A 14,713-nucleotide genomic window follows, 5' to 3' on the forward strand; every position below is an offset into this window, starting at 1 on the left:
ATGAGTTTGACAGCCCTGGGCTTAAGGATACGCAGACAGCAGTTGTACAGTCCCTGAAAAATATAGGGATATATCATAGTATAGGTATGCACCTTCAAAAGTTATGGCTGCAAACTGCCATAAAACGTAAAGAAGAAGAAGAAGAAGAAGAAGAAGAAGAAGAAGAAGGTAGCTTCAGAAGAAGGTAGCAGCACAAGAAGGTAGCAGCAAGCTGATTGGGGAGCAAGCTGTCAGTCTTTGAAGAGAATGTATTATGCAGTGATTAGGTCAAACATAGATTATGGTAGTATAGTTTATAGCTCTGCGAATAAAACCTTACTTAATAAGATAGAAGTTATACAAAATCAGGCATTCAAAATAAAAATTGCAAAAAGAATATCTAATCATGTGTCAGTATTTACAACTGAAGTATTAGCTATCATATTAGCACTACAGTGGATCGAAGAAGTTCAACCACTAAGAACTGTAATATGTACAGACTCAATGGCTACGCTAAATAGTCTTCTAAGTGGAAAATCTGAAACTAGGCAAGATTTAATATTTGAAGTATTGCAAAGTCTATTTAGAATAAGGCAGTTAAAAATACTAGTATACTTTCTCTGGGTGCCAGCACATGTGGGTGTAGATGGAAATGAGAAAGCGGACAAGCTTGCAAAGAAAGCATTAAATCATCAGCAAATAGAAATGAATGTATTTTTAAGTAAATCAGAAATTAAAATATTGATAACAATTGAAACTCGAAAGAAATGGCAAACGATATGGAATAATGAGTCAAAATGAAGATATTTATATCAGATTCAAAAGTTGGAAAGGAGAGGAAAAGATATGGAAATAGGAAAAAAGATATAATTATCAAGGCTAAGAATAGGTCACACAGCATTAAACTACAGTCTTTTTAAAATAGGGAAACATGAAACAGGAAATTGTGATAAATGTGGAGATCCAGAAACAGTACAACATATTATTTTTGAGTGTAATGCGTATGTAAGGGAGAAAGTGAAGTTCATACAAGAGTTGAGATAAATAGGGATTAATGGGAATTCAATAAAAGCATTGTTAGGAAACGAGATAAGACAAACAAGAGTTAATGAAATATTATTCAAATATCTAAAAGATACAGGAACAATTAATAGGATTTAGTTATAGGATTCTTTTTTTTTTCTTTTTTTCTTTTGGGTATAGCGCAGTCTTCCAAAATTGTGCACTCCACACTCCAGATCAGTAGGTGGCGGAAATGCGCTTTTTACGTTGGCCTGCCAATCCGCCATAAAACAACAGAAGAAGAAGAAGGTAGCAGCAGGGGGTGGCGGTAAAGCGCACCAAAAGTTGTACGTCACCGTGAATAAACCGACGAGGGGAAGAAGAAGAAGAGGTGTCGAGGATTGCATGTGGATGGTCGTTTGGTGCATGGCGCGTGTTTTGAAGCTGCTTATGGAGAAATGTCTTGGGCCGTGAGTAGTGAGGAAACAGGAAGCGATTCTTGTGGGATGGAAGAGGGAAATAGTGACAATGAAGGTTGGAAGATAGCAACATCAAAAAATGAGAAAAAGCGGAAAAAACAGAGATCAGTTCAAGGGGAATCTAGTTCAGAACAATCCAGTGATGATCATTCCATACATTCCACAGCACAACAGAATGAATTCAAAGTCATATTCAAAGTCGTTAATCAGGCAGACTCTTTTACAAATTGGAATCCGGTTCACTTAACAAAAACCATCAATAAACTTGTCGGAGAAGTCAAAGGTGCCAGAATTCTGTACAGTGGAGACCTGCTAATTAACTGCAGAGACAGCGCCCAGCAAGGCAAAGCAATACGGATCAACAAAATTGACGGGATAAGAGTTCAGTGCAGCTTAATGGAGAACAAAAAGATCAGCAGGGGAGTCATTGGAGGAGTTCCTCTAAAAATTTCTGAAAAAGAGATTCTGGAAAACATAAGCGGTGCAAAAGTAAAAGAAGTAAAACGGTTAAAAACAACAAGAAACGGAGAAAGATCTGACAGTTTATCTGTGCTAATTAAATTCGAAGTAGAGCAATTACCAAGCAAAGTATTCATCGGTTACATAAGCTATAATGTCAAAATCTACAATCCTCCACCATTGAGATGTTTCAAATGCCAAAAATTCGGTCACATTGCAGCAGTTTGTAAAGGGAAACAGAGGTGTGGAAGGTGTGCAGGAGAACATGAGTACGGAAAATGTGGAAAAGAAGCTAAAATAAAATGCTGTAATTGTGGTGGAGAACATACTGCTGCCTATCGCGGCTGTGAAGCAAGCAAAAGGTCTGAGGAAATTAAAAAAATGAAATTTGAGCTCGGAATAACCTACGCTGAAGCTGCAAAAAGGATCCCATCTCAGTCAGAAAAACCCAAACCTACAGTTCAACACACGGCAAATTCCAAACCTCTAGAGAAATCTCTAAAAATTGATGAAGACTCACTTATTGTTAAAAAGACAAATTTTGTTCTTTTCATGGTAGAAGTGATTAATTGTACTGCACAGACAACAACAAAAACGGAAAAAATCAAAATAATAGTGAAGGCTGCAGAAAAATATCTGGACATTAAAGATTTGAACTGGGAGATGGTTGGAAGTATGATGGGAGGACCGATGGGACCATCAGAAACTGTCAGAGTTAAGATGACCTAGAGTAAATTAAAATTATATGGGCAAATGTGATTTAGTATTATGTTGGTTTAAGTTACACAGGTTTTTTTTTTTTTTTTTTTTTTTTGGGGGGGGGGGGGGGGGGGGGTGAATCGTTTCCTGTTTTCTTGCTTTACTCCATATCAGTTGGTGGCGGTAATGCACAATTCACAAGTCTGCCAACCGCCATAAAATCCCATAAGAAGAAGAAGAAGAAGGTAGCAGCAGAGCGGAGAAAAGCCTGCAAGTATAACGGTAAATAACGTAAAGGAAATAAGACGCCTTTAAAGAAAAGTAGTACATATGGATCCATTACGTTACAAAAGGTACCTCGTTGACGACGAAGCACCTGTTCCAGAAAGAACAGAGAGAAGACGTAAACGAAAGTAAGTATTAACAAAACGTGCTAGAAGCTAGCTTGCTAAGTTAAAGAGCTAATTACCAGCTAAAGTTACAGATCATTTCTTATACTATTTAAACGTATGTGGCATAATTTCCAAATTAATTGTAAAACATTTATAGTTTTAATCAATCAGCCATTTTTATCCTATTATATTGAGTGATGCATGAAGTGTTTTAACATTAACACAACTTTTTTGTTAGGCACTTTTCTGAAGATATTGGTGATGATGAAGAAGCTGTGGCCTCTTCTTCTACAACTCCGTAAGTAGAAAACACGCACACACATTAGGGGTGGGAATCTCTGGGCATTTACGATTCTGACGACTGCGATTCGATTATAAGACGATTATCAATGCATCTTGATGAATACATTTTTTCCAATACAGAATTTTATCAGCGACTGCGTTGTACTTTTAAAGCAAAATATTTGTAATGATTCACGATTAATTTACTCCCAATAATATTTATTTATACAACAATTGGAAGCATTTTAGCAAGTCAAATCAGATAAAAAATAAAATTTTGTTGAGCCAAAAATCATACAAAGCTTTTGTACTGCTTTCATACAAGCATGTGACATTCTGAATAACTTATTAATTGCACTTAAATTAAATAAATAATATAAATTGCACATATGCAATAATAAATAAGAGTCTACAACGTCTGATTTTAGAATATATAACATATGAATTGCTCAGATAAAAACCCTGGTTTTCAACAACCGAGTAAGGACGCAAATCCCTGGCACTAAATATTGCAATCGAATGTGTAATTCTCTTAGCCTTTTCTTCCTCCGGGTGGAAGCTTTGACATCGCTTGCTTCATTGTCGTCTGGTTCGCAGCTAACGTTACAACCGGCAGCTTTTTTCTTCTTCCGGGAGGTAGTTTGACACAACTTGCGTACAGCATAGCTCTTGTCCAACTAACGCTTCGCTTGGTTTTCATAGAATCCAAAGTGCTTCCATACAGTTGCTTTTAATCCTGAGGGAGCAGGTCGAACTTCCTGCTGAGCCATCTCTCGTGTGGTGAGTGTGTGCATGCAGACCGTCCGTGTTCTGCAGTCGCGCACTTACGAGTTCCGTCTTTTGCGTTCCGTCAGCATTACGTTAGAAAGAAAATTATATAATCGATGCTTGATGTTTAATCGATTCAGAATCTTGCATGTCCGAATTGCGATGCATCTAATAATCTTTTTTTTCCCCAACCCCTAACACATGTAGCCATAACTTTACATATTTCATTTTTATGTATTTTTATTTTAGGAATCTCACCCAAGAGGACAGTCAGGATGACCTGGTGTCTACAGCTTCTGATGACATAGTAAGTTACAAAAAATAGCAAAAATATTCAAATTAGGTATTTTTTTTGTTTGTTTTTGTTTTTGTGTATGCACACTAGTTACTGTAAATCATCATAAGATAATTCCACAACACAAACTTCCACTTTGCTTAAAGTGGAGTACAAATTGAAAATTAGGGATGCACGACAGTATCGGAACGACATCGGTTTCGGCCGATAAAAGCTTAAAATGACCATCATCGGCATCGGCAGATATGAACATTTCTCCCGATAAGTCTGGCCGATAAGGTCACGTGTTGACTGTACGCACATGATGACCGAAATGTATTACAAATTAAAGAGCTTAATGACAAAATCATTGAATGAATTGCTATTGGCAACTAGCCGTTTAGCGAGGTGGAAGGCGTTAGCTTCCACAGGCTAATGATGTATCTATAGCTACGGTATGTTATTGATATAATGTTAACTATCCGGCGCTACTTTTCTGAACTCCAGTGTTGTTGCCAATCACATTGAGAAGCTCCTCTCCGACGCTAGTCATATTAGATTCATATTAGTCATGTCTTGTTTTGCCTGTCAAGACCTCCCTCTTAAAAAAGCTGCTCTACGCTCACACGAATGCTACAGCTCTCACACAGCAACTGCATTTGTATCCATGTTTCACAGTTTTTTTGGAAGATGGAAAATAATGGGAGCGAGTGCTTGTCGTTTTACGCGAAAATGCCCGTAACATGGCTAAATCTAAGCGGCTTTCACACCGCAGCTGGCCGTGCACGGCACTTCTTTTTCTTCTTCCTCTTCTTCTTCTTTGTGAGTTTGTTGCATTAAAAATGTTGCATTACCGCCACCTACTTTACCATTATACAACAAAACAAACCAGCTGGGGTTTTTCAGCCTGTCTATGCTTTAAGCACATCCTAAGGACTGCGGTCTGGACTACATTATACAACTCACTGTTGTTACAGTTTGCAGCTCAAAAAATATATATACAGTAGAACTTATTTGTAAATGTTTTACATAAAAATTAAATGTAACACTGATAAATAATTTACTTATTTTGCAGAGGTGAATGGCTATATTTACATTTGTGAAATAATTGATTTAGTTTTTTAGAATCGAATGCTTGTTTAATATGTATCTACAACAAATGAGTAATAGTATACAAGCAGAAAATGAGAGACTGGGCTTCCTCTTGAATGAAATAAAAAGAGGTGTAAATATCGACATCGGCCAAAAAGAGTTTGAACATATCGACTATCGGCCAAAATCCAATATCGTGCATCCCTATTGAAAATACCATATTACTTTGTCCTTTCCATATTGCAGCGATACCCATGTTTTTGTCTTTGTTCTGCATTATCACTCTCAATTGGCCATATACAAAACTTCAAATGCAGGTGGTTACCAACCACATGAAATGGTATGTTTTTATGAGTCCGTGCAAATTTGGTATTGCTAATCCAATGTTTTAAATTCACAGATGAACCAACCCATACCTGGACCTAGCTCTTTACCCGGGGAGCCAGTAGAGGAACATCTAGAAGACCCCACAAGTCAAACTTTAGACCAGGAACCAACAAAAGAACAGGTGGAACTCCTGCTGCTTGCTTTAAAACTCAAACACGGATTGACAAATAGAGCCTTGGAGGACATCATGCATCTTATCAACTTTAGTGCTGGTCCTGGTGGGGAAGTGGTTAGTGGCTCAAAGTACCTTTTCTATAAAGCATTTGATTCAGTGAAAGACATATTAGAAGTACATTATGTATGCAAGATTTGCAATGTAAGCGTGCAGGAAGGTCCCTTTAATGTCACGTGCCCTGTCTGTGACCAGGACACACCAAAAGTGCATGCACAAAAAGACCAGTGTTTTTTGTACTTGCCACTAAAATACCAAATTAAAAAAACTGCTTGAGGACCACCAATTAGGGAAACACCTGGAACACCGTTTTGAGAAGAAGGATGCTTCCATCAAAGATATATACGATGGACATTTATACAAAAAACAATCACACCTTGCATCCCCAGACAACATATCTCTGACATTCAACTGTGACGGAGTGCCAGTGCACAAATCAAACACAAAAAGTTTGTGGCCAATTTTGTGTACTATGAATGAACTGCCAATACAACTACGTGCAAAACATGTTATGCTTTGTGGCCTGTGGTTTGGTCAAAACAAACCAAATATGAACACGTACATGAAGCCATTTGTCGATGAATCCATAGAGTTGTACTCTGATGGTCTTATATGGCAAAGGGAAAGTGGGGAAGTTGTAACAAGTAAAGTAGTTGTTACTACCATGGTGGCAAATTCAGTTGCTCGGCCACTGATTCAGAACTTTAAACAGTTTAATGGCGAGTTTGGATGTTCTTTTTGTATGCAGAAAGGAACAAGTGTGTTAAAACGCAGGGGACGTGTAAGGGCATATCCCTATGAAAAAACAGATTTGAGGAATCCCTCCCAGACTGATGATCTGGTGGAAGAAGCGATTGCTGGAAACCCCACTAAGGGAGTGAAAGGGCCTAGCATTTTGTCTTGCCTACCTGATTTTAATATCATTGATGGCTGTGTTCCAGATTATATGCACAGTGTGCTGCTGGGTGTAGCAAGAAGCATCACCACTCTGTGGTTTAATTCTGAAAACCACCAATCACCATGGTATATCGGACGCTCAACAGAACAGATTGATGACATTTTAACTTCTATTAAACCCCCCTGTAATGTTTCCCGTGTTCCCCGCTCAGTGAAAGAGAAAAAGTTCTGGAAGGCACACGAGTGGAGCATGTGGTTGTTTTATTACAGCATACCAACATTGAAAGAGGTCTTGCCTGAAAAATATCTGAAGCACTGGTTTAAGTTGGTAAAGGGGGTTTCTCTTCTACTTGGTGAGAATATATCAACACTGCACTTATCAGAATCTGAGGGGTTGCTAACAGAGTTTGTTCAGGAAATGGAGACCCTTTATGGGATCAATAATGTCACTTTCAATGTACATTTGTGCCTTCATCTGCCCAATACTGTGAGAAACTGGGGTCCCCTCTGGGCACAGTCTGCATTTGTGTTTGAGTCATACAATGGGATCCTTTTAGATATGATAAAGAGCAGCCAGGGAGTTTCTCTGCAGATAATGAAAACAGTTTGGCTACAGGTTGCATTTCCATCATTTTCCCAAAAAAAACATGGTGGCAGCTTCTGATGATTACTTAGCTCTCTTAGAGTCTTTTTCAGTTGAGAAAAAAATGGTGGGGGAAGTAAGTCGCTCTCATGGTGTTACATCTCTGGGTAGGCCTAAGATTTGTATGATCAGAAATGATGATTTTCTGGCATTGAATAGCATCAGCAACCTTGAAAATAGAGTCACTGTGAAGTATTTTAGCAGAGTAGTTGTTAATGCTGAAATAGTTCATTCACAAAACTACTCGCGGACTTTTCGGAGAAACTCATACACTGTCATTCTTTCTGATCGAGAGGAAAGTATTTTCTCTGTGAAGACATTTATTGTCTGTGATCTGGGGCAGGGGGAGACATGTTATGCAGTGGGGAAGTACTACCAAAAAGTGAAACAAGACATCTGCAGTCAATTTAAGAATCCTTGTTATTTCATCCCTGTAAGAAAAAGTATTGGGCCTTTAGTTGCTGTACAAGCATCTCAGATAAAAGAAAAGTGTCTGTTCATTAAAACTGTGAACAGAAATGTTGACATTGTCTTCAAATTCATTAACCACAGTGAAATGCTCAGATAGATGTGGGATGATGATTACTTGAATGTATGTTCTATGTACTTTCTTTTTTTGTCATACATTTAGACTCTAATGACCTTTCTGCAAAATTCATCTATAAAATGCATCAAAACAATACAGAAAACATTTCATTTTGCATTGCATTTGGTGGATGTAATGGTGAATTTGTGGATATGTGTGAGCTGTAATGTGAATCTGGAAGTGACTTGAAATGGGGGGGCGGGCCCTTGATTTACAAAATAAAAAAATGACAAACCGTTTTGCTATACATTCTCTTCTTTTCCACTATCTTTACAGAAGAATTGACCTAGTAAATGTTTCAGGAAAACATGTAGACATCATAGCTTTCCATTTCCTCTCACTTTTCTCACAATTGTTAAATTCCATAACATGCCAATTACAAGAGATACCAATTTCATGTGTTCGCACATACATAAGTCCTTGCATAATTTTTGCCTTGATTATAGTAAATTAGCTAGTCATCATGTATGACAGTTGCCAAAGTGAGATATGAGCTACAAAATGACCAGATCCTGTCAACATCTTGCATACACATACTGTATAGGGCTTATATGTGAATATAAAGAGGCAATACCGGAGACCTATGGCCTGTATATGCACCTCAATTTTGCATATCCAGCATATAAATGCATATATATTATCATATATGTGGATATATGCCCCTCAAGTTAGCCTATATGCAGCATATATGCATATATATATAATCATATTTGCATATATGCACCTCAATCTAGCCTATATGCAGCATATATGTACATATATATGCAAATATATGCACATATATGCACCTCAATCTAGCCTATATGCAGCATATATGTGCATATATATTATCATGTATGCACATATATGCTGTATATATGCGCATATATACAGCATATATGTGCATACATGATAATATATATGCACATATATGACGCATATAGGTTTCATATATGCGCATATATCCTCATATAGGTTCTTTCCATGTCCTCCATCTCATTATGATTCATCAAGACATCAGAAGATCATTAGCATGGTTCTACTGACACTATAAAGCCCCCTCTGCCCCTGATAAGCTGACCGTAGATAATTTATAATAGTCAAACTAACGGAGACATAAACCAGAGCAAACAGGTAATTGTGTTATTAAAAGGGAAAGAAATGTGATTAGAAACATTCAGGATATAAAAAGCTCACTAAAATCATACTTTATCACAAGTATCTGTTAGTGTTTCCTCCCAGAAAGGTTTAAAGAATGTTCTGTATGCAGAACGGGTTCTATTTTATAGTGTAGTAATTAGAATATAAGTAAATGAGGTAAGAAAGAAGATTGGCCAAAATTCACATTTAAAGTAAAAGTCCGTTCATATTGAGAATATGAAATTATTCCATCCTGTTCAATAAATGATCAGTGTTTTTAATTCAGAGTAATTCTCATTTGAATGTGCTTTACTGGAGGCATCCATGTTTGTCAAAGAACACTACTGCCACCTACTGGTTTGTGACGTCACGGTGCGGTATCGGCTGTTGATCAAGTCCCAGTGCTGTATCTGGTGTTTGTCACAATGCGCTATTATCCAAGTCATCTTGAAAACATTCTTCTTCCAAATGTTGGCTACATATGACGGGTTTTTTCTCTGGCCAGACGTTCGATGGCAAATCCTCCCTCTTCAAGTTGGCGATCCAACGACCAACCCGTCCGTGGAGGATCAGTAATCAGAAAGGTGAAATAACTCTTTTCCACTTTTACCCGATGTATTCCAGCATCCAGCTGCCATGCACGTGGGCATTGTCAGTTTCACTATAGCTCTGGTGAATTTCAATGGTGAAGCCTCTGGAAATCTTCAATAATTGTTGTTGATTGCAGATGTGTCTAGTAGTTCCCATTGATTTAGCTTGTAAAGCGGGGAGAATGGCGCTAGGCTTACCGCACCGTGACGTCACTGCTGGAAGATGGCAGGAAGGAGGGGTTACTATATTTGAGCTAAAATGATTGCTTTTATTTTTTCACTGATTAACTCTAAATTCATTAATCACTGCGAAGGTATTAGTTTTAGGTAGAGATAATGATCCATTGGGATATTGCTGACCGGACTCTTCCTTTAAGATGCAAGATATTTTTCTGATGTTGCAGAGAAACTTACTGTTAATTAAAAACACTTATAATTTATTGAACATTATGTAATAATTTCATATTTAAAGTACTTTCAGAAGTACTCTGAATATCACCAAACTTTTCCTTTAATGCTGTGCTTCCCAACCAGGGGTACTAGTACCCCTAGTGGTCTGCCAATGCATTCGAGGGGGTATGTGAAAACATTTAATATTTTAATCCCTAGATAACGAGATACAATAAAATAGGGCTGGGATGGGGTTGCTCTGTAGAGACTCAAATGCAAAATAAACCAAGACTTTATCAACCAAAAAGATTTTTTAAAAGCTCCAAATGGACATTTACATGAAAGACTAGCGTGGGAATCGGTGATGACTACTTCTCTGCGAGTGAGAGCAGAAAGACAGGTGCAAACATAAAGGTCACAAGAGCAGCAACAGTCAAGGATAAATTATTAAAATATCCCAGTGCTGGGGATTAAGGAGAAGGTCGGGTGTTTCATTAACGCAGGGAATGATGAACACAAAGTAAAAATGAAATAGTGAATCGGAAGATTATTTTTTAAATATTATTTCTGATTTGACAAGTTTAGATGTGTTTATAAGGGACTTAAACAAAGTTAATTTGATTTTGTATTTATTTTGGTGCTTATTGACTTTCCAGGAAATATATTTATGTTGTTTTTTTATTCTAATGGAAAAGAATAAAATGTATGAGCATAAATATTCAAGTTAAGGAAATTAAATAAATATTTCTTCATTTTCTAATCAGTTGTACTTTCTATTTTTATAGAAAATAATCAATGTTATGGTATAATGCAAGCCAGCTTTGCTGGGACCCGGGACAGCACAGTCTTTTTGGTTAGACACTTTGGAAATTCTCTGCTCTCTGAATCTGATGGCAGATAGTTTGCCGTCTCTGATTTCCTTTTTGCTATTAAACGCATCACATTCACTCGATCAGAGTCATTTTGTTGGCCACAGCAAAGGATAATTGAAATTAACAGCCTGATCCGTCTCTGAGCCGCTATGCTCTGACTGTCCGGTCGGGCAGAAACCCCCTCCACCTCTCTGTTATCGCTCTCTCTGTCTACTACTCAAACATACTGTATTTTCTAAAAAAAATTACTTCTGCCTGGAATTTTAAATGGTCAGAGTGTCAGTTTTGGGCCCCCCTCTGTTCTGGGCCTGGGACAATAGACCCAGGCCCAGAGAGCGTGCCTCAGACCATTACCTGCTATGACCCTCCTCCATCGCATTAAGACATGAGAAGATCTACCCCAGCAGCACGGTAACACTGCTTTACACGGCCATGGGGTTTAAAGGGAAAAGGTCCAACCCAGAACCTGTGCTTGACTGTAGCAGATTTTGTGAAAACCTATCAGGAAAATCACAGACGAGCGAGATTCTGATTTAGCTGGACTCTTTCTATGGTTCCATCTATATGGAGTGAAGTTTGTCCCATTATTGTTTCAGCAAAAGAACACTTGCGGACATAAAAAAAAAAAAACACTTTTTGTATAAAGATGTTTGAAAAGAATTCAATCCAGAAATGTAAAAAAAAATGTTAATTTAAGGAACTTTTCTGTTTTTACTTTTTCTAATTATTTAATTTTTCATTTATATCTTAATATTTTTTATTTATTTTATTTTTAGTATTAGGCTTTTTACATTAAATTTGTAAAGATTTATTCTTACTGGTTTCATATTTTCTTTTTTTTCAAACTGTGTTTTCCAGATGACGTTCTCTTCATTATTAGCCCAATCCAAATGCTCGCTGTTGGCCAATCAAAATGTTGCCGCTAACGTCCCGCAGACCAATTGGAACGCATGTTTTCTTCTTACACAGAGGAAAGCCTGCTTTTAGAAGGCAAGAGAATGTCATCTGGAAAACAGAAATTTGAAAAAAAATCTAACGTACATAAAACCTGTAATGAAATAAAATGAAATGTTAAATCTGTAAAAGATTGATTTTTTTAATATTTATTTTTATAGTATTTTTCAAAGAAAACAGTTTCTCTCAAAACCTTTTTTTCATTAAGAAGTTTTTTAAAGTTTTATTTCTAGTTAACATTTTTTTCTTTCAGATTTCCATTGATGAAATGTTATCTTTGCTTGCAATAATGGAAGAAAACTCACCCTATAAATTTGGGAGCTTCTTTAAACCAGAAGTCACTCAATATGCAGACGATACCGTGATTTGATAAAATCAGTCCTGCATGGCTAAAGTTCAACACCTGTAATCTCTTTTTAATATGCAGGGAGACATATAATCACATCTGGTGGGAGGGGTAGATGAAAGAATAAAACATGAACCAAATTTTCATTTATCTATTATCTTTTATCAATAAATCAATAAATTAAACATTGGGACACATTGTAGGATAGTTGAATCAGGATGATTTCCATGACCAGAGGAGAAACATAAACCGTTTATGCTGCTGATTGAAGGGATGTATAAATTATAATTCAGGTGTTTCCTATCCCCACTGATGGTATTTGTTAATCCAGTGAAAAAAACAACTCTATCAGGTTTTATTTATTGCAGGGTTTAGAGGTTGTTGTATAACTAACTTGTTACACCTCGTAGCTTAAAGATAACGCACAGAAACCTGGTTGACCGAACCCTCCTTCTGCCCACTTGTACTTAGATTAAATAATCCCCCCTTAAACCCTTTTTCTAAGCTTTCTACCAGTTATGAAGCTTACCTTATTTCATCAGGTATCTGGAAAGACGCCCTTGTAGTCGTATAAAAAACATCCGCCACTCTGAACCTTAATCCTACCTCCTCCTACACACCTCCCGCTGCCATTTCGACCACCTCTGCCCCATCCCAGCGCTCCCATCTGTCATCGCAGCTCATCGCTCAATGGTCCCATCAGTGTGATGGTCACAATCATGTCTCCCAGAGGAAGAACTAATCAGCCGCATAACATCATTTCCTCTGCACCCACACCTAATGACGCCATGTGCTGCCTTTTCTGGAGTTTTCGACTATTTTTAGCCGGGGGAACTTACTGTAAGAACTTAATTGGATTTGCAGGGCAAGCTGAAGACAGATGGGGCAGCAAAGGGCCAATCCACTGGAGGCAGGACTGTGTTAATCTGGTGTTTAAACCACAAGTGATAAGTTAATTGGCCCGCATTCTGACATAATCTATAACCACAAGCATGGTTCTTTGTTCTTACTACTCATGTAAATAAATCAGAGATTTTTTTTCAACATTTCTACTAGAGAAAGTGATGAGAAATATGTAGTGGAGACAAAACAATGCAAACCTAAGGTAAGAATAGTCATGCAACCCGACCAACACATATAAATCTATAGTAACAAGAGATTGCTGACCTTTTAATGCTTTGTTTCTTTCAGCAGGGATTTATAAAGTGTTAGCATATTTGTTTTCTTTCAAAGCAAAGCATTACCTCAGTTAAAACCTCGTAAATCTTCTCTCAGGGATGGAGTTATCACTGTTGCTTTCACACCCTTCTCTACAACACTTTTCCCCCCACTCAACTTTCCACTAATAAACTTTGTGAACAACAGTGGCTGACGGTGCATATGGTATTTTTATTTTTATTATTAATAATTGGATAGCAAAAGGTTCCTTAAAGAAGACTTTTTATGAAATTAAAACAGGTGAAAATAAAACTTTTCCACTATTGACAGACGAAAAAGTTATTTTTATCTTAAATGCAAAATGTTTATATATTGTTTTACAATCTTGCTATAATTCCTGCTCTAAGTGAGTCGCTCTGTTAGCTAAAGGCACATTTTACAGTCTCTATACTCCAGTTAATTAGTATTCAAATATGAATACTAATGAATACTAAAGCCCATTTAAAGGTACAGTGGAGGATTTTTGTGAATTTATTAAAAGACCCGCCCTGACCACCAAAAGTGCATCTGAACAACCCTGTATCTGCTCCCATGAGGGAACTAGTATTAAAAACGTGCGAGAGCCCATTTCTCCTCATGGAGATGCAGGGATGCAATGATAAGACGGCTGCTTGGGTGCATTTTTATTTCACCCATATTAATACATAAAGAGTTTCCTGTAAATAAGACAACTGGTACAAATAAAAAAACCATAACATGCTTGTTTGTTTTTGTTTGCAATAGTAATTTGGATGTTTGTGAGGTAAATAAGGATCTGTGGCCACCGTTTAACTACTAACCATGCAAATTACAAAATAGATAAACTTGTTTTCTCTGGAAAGTTACATAAAGAGGTAGATCATTTTGACTAGCAGTGATGTGAAATGGATTTCTCCTAATAGCCAAACTCCACCTGTCGAGTAGAAACTTTGCAAAAGAGGCATCAGTGGGAAAACCAACCTGTGATTTCAGTGAACGCCATCGCATGAAAGAATCTCCCAAAAACACTCTGGTCTTTTTTCTCTCTTCTGAGGCCTTTCTCTTATTCTGAAACTCTTTGTAGGCACTTTCTCTATACCACACATATACGCCTAAAAGCGCGCGTGTGCAGAAAGAGATGGGGACGAGAACATA

At 37.3% G+C, this 14,713-nt stretch overlaps 2 protein-coding genes across 4 annotated transcripts in view; one reads left to right on the plus strand and one right to left on the minus strand.

The window, feature by feature from the left end:
- frmpd2 (FERM and PDZ domain containing 2) overlaps nt 1–13,172 on the minus strand; it is a 104,040-nt gene extending 90,868 nt beyond the window's left edge. Inside the window, exon 1 of the mRNA XM_038267183.1 lies at nt 12,912–13,172. The gene's annotated coding sequence lies outside the window, so the exon portion shown is untranslated. The remainder of the gene's footprint in view (nt 1–12,911) is intronic.
- Nucleotides 2,854–8,356, plus strand: LOC119771311. Of its 3 annotated transcripts, none has more exons than XM_038267179.1 (4): nt 2,854–3,031; nt 3,249–3,308; nt 4,310–4,367; nt 5,827–8,356. In XM_038267179.1, the coding sequence occupies exon 4, from the start codon at nt 6,458–6,460 to the stop codon at nt 7,544–7,546; it is 1,089 nt and encodes a 362-aa protein (XP_038123107.1). In that variant the 5' UTR covers nt 2,854–3,031; nt 3,249–3,308; nt 4,310–4,367; nt 5,827–6,457; the 3' UTR covers nt 7,547–8,356. The 3 variants fall into 3 exon arrangements, with proteins under 3 accessions (XP_038123107.1, XP_038123110.1, XP_038123109.1); XM_038267182.1 differs by having other exon boundaries at nt 5,827–8,349; XM_038267181.1 differs by lacking the exon at nt 3,249–3,308.
- Nucleotides 13,173–14,713: the final 1,541 nt, after the last annotated feature.

Source organism: Cyprinodon tularosa, unplaced genomic scaffold (genome assembly GCF_016077235.1).
Source record: "Cyprinodon tularosa strain WSP-4 unplaced genomic scaffold, ASM1607723v1 ctg664, whole genome shotgun sequence".
Taxonomy (NCBI): Eukaryota; Metazoa; Chordata; class Actinopteri; order Cyprinodontiformes; family Cyprinodontidae; genus Cyprinodon; species Cyprinodon tularosa.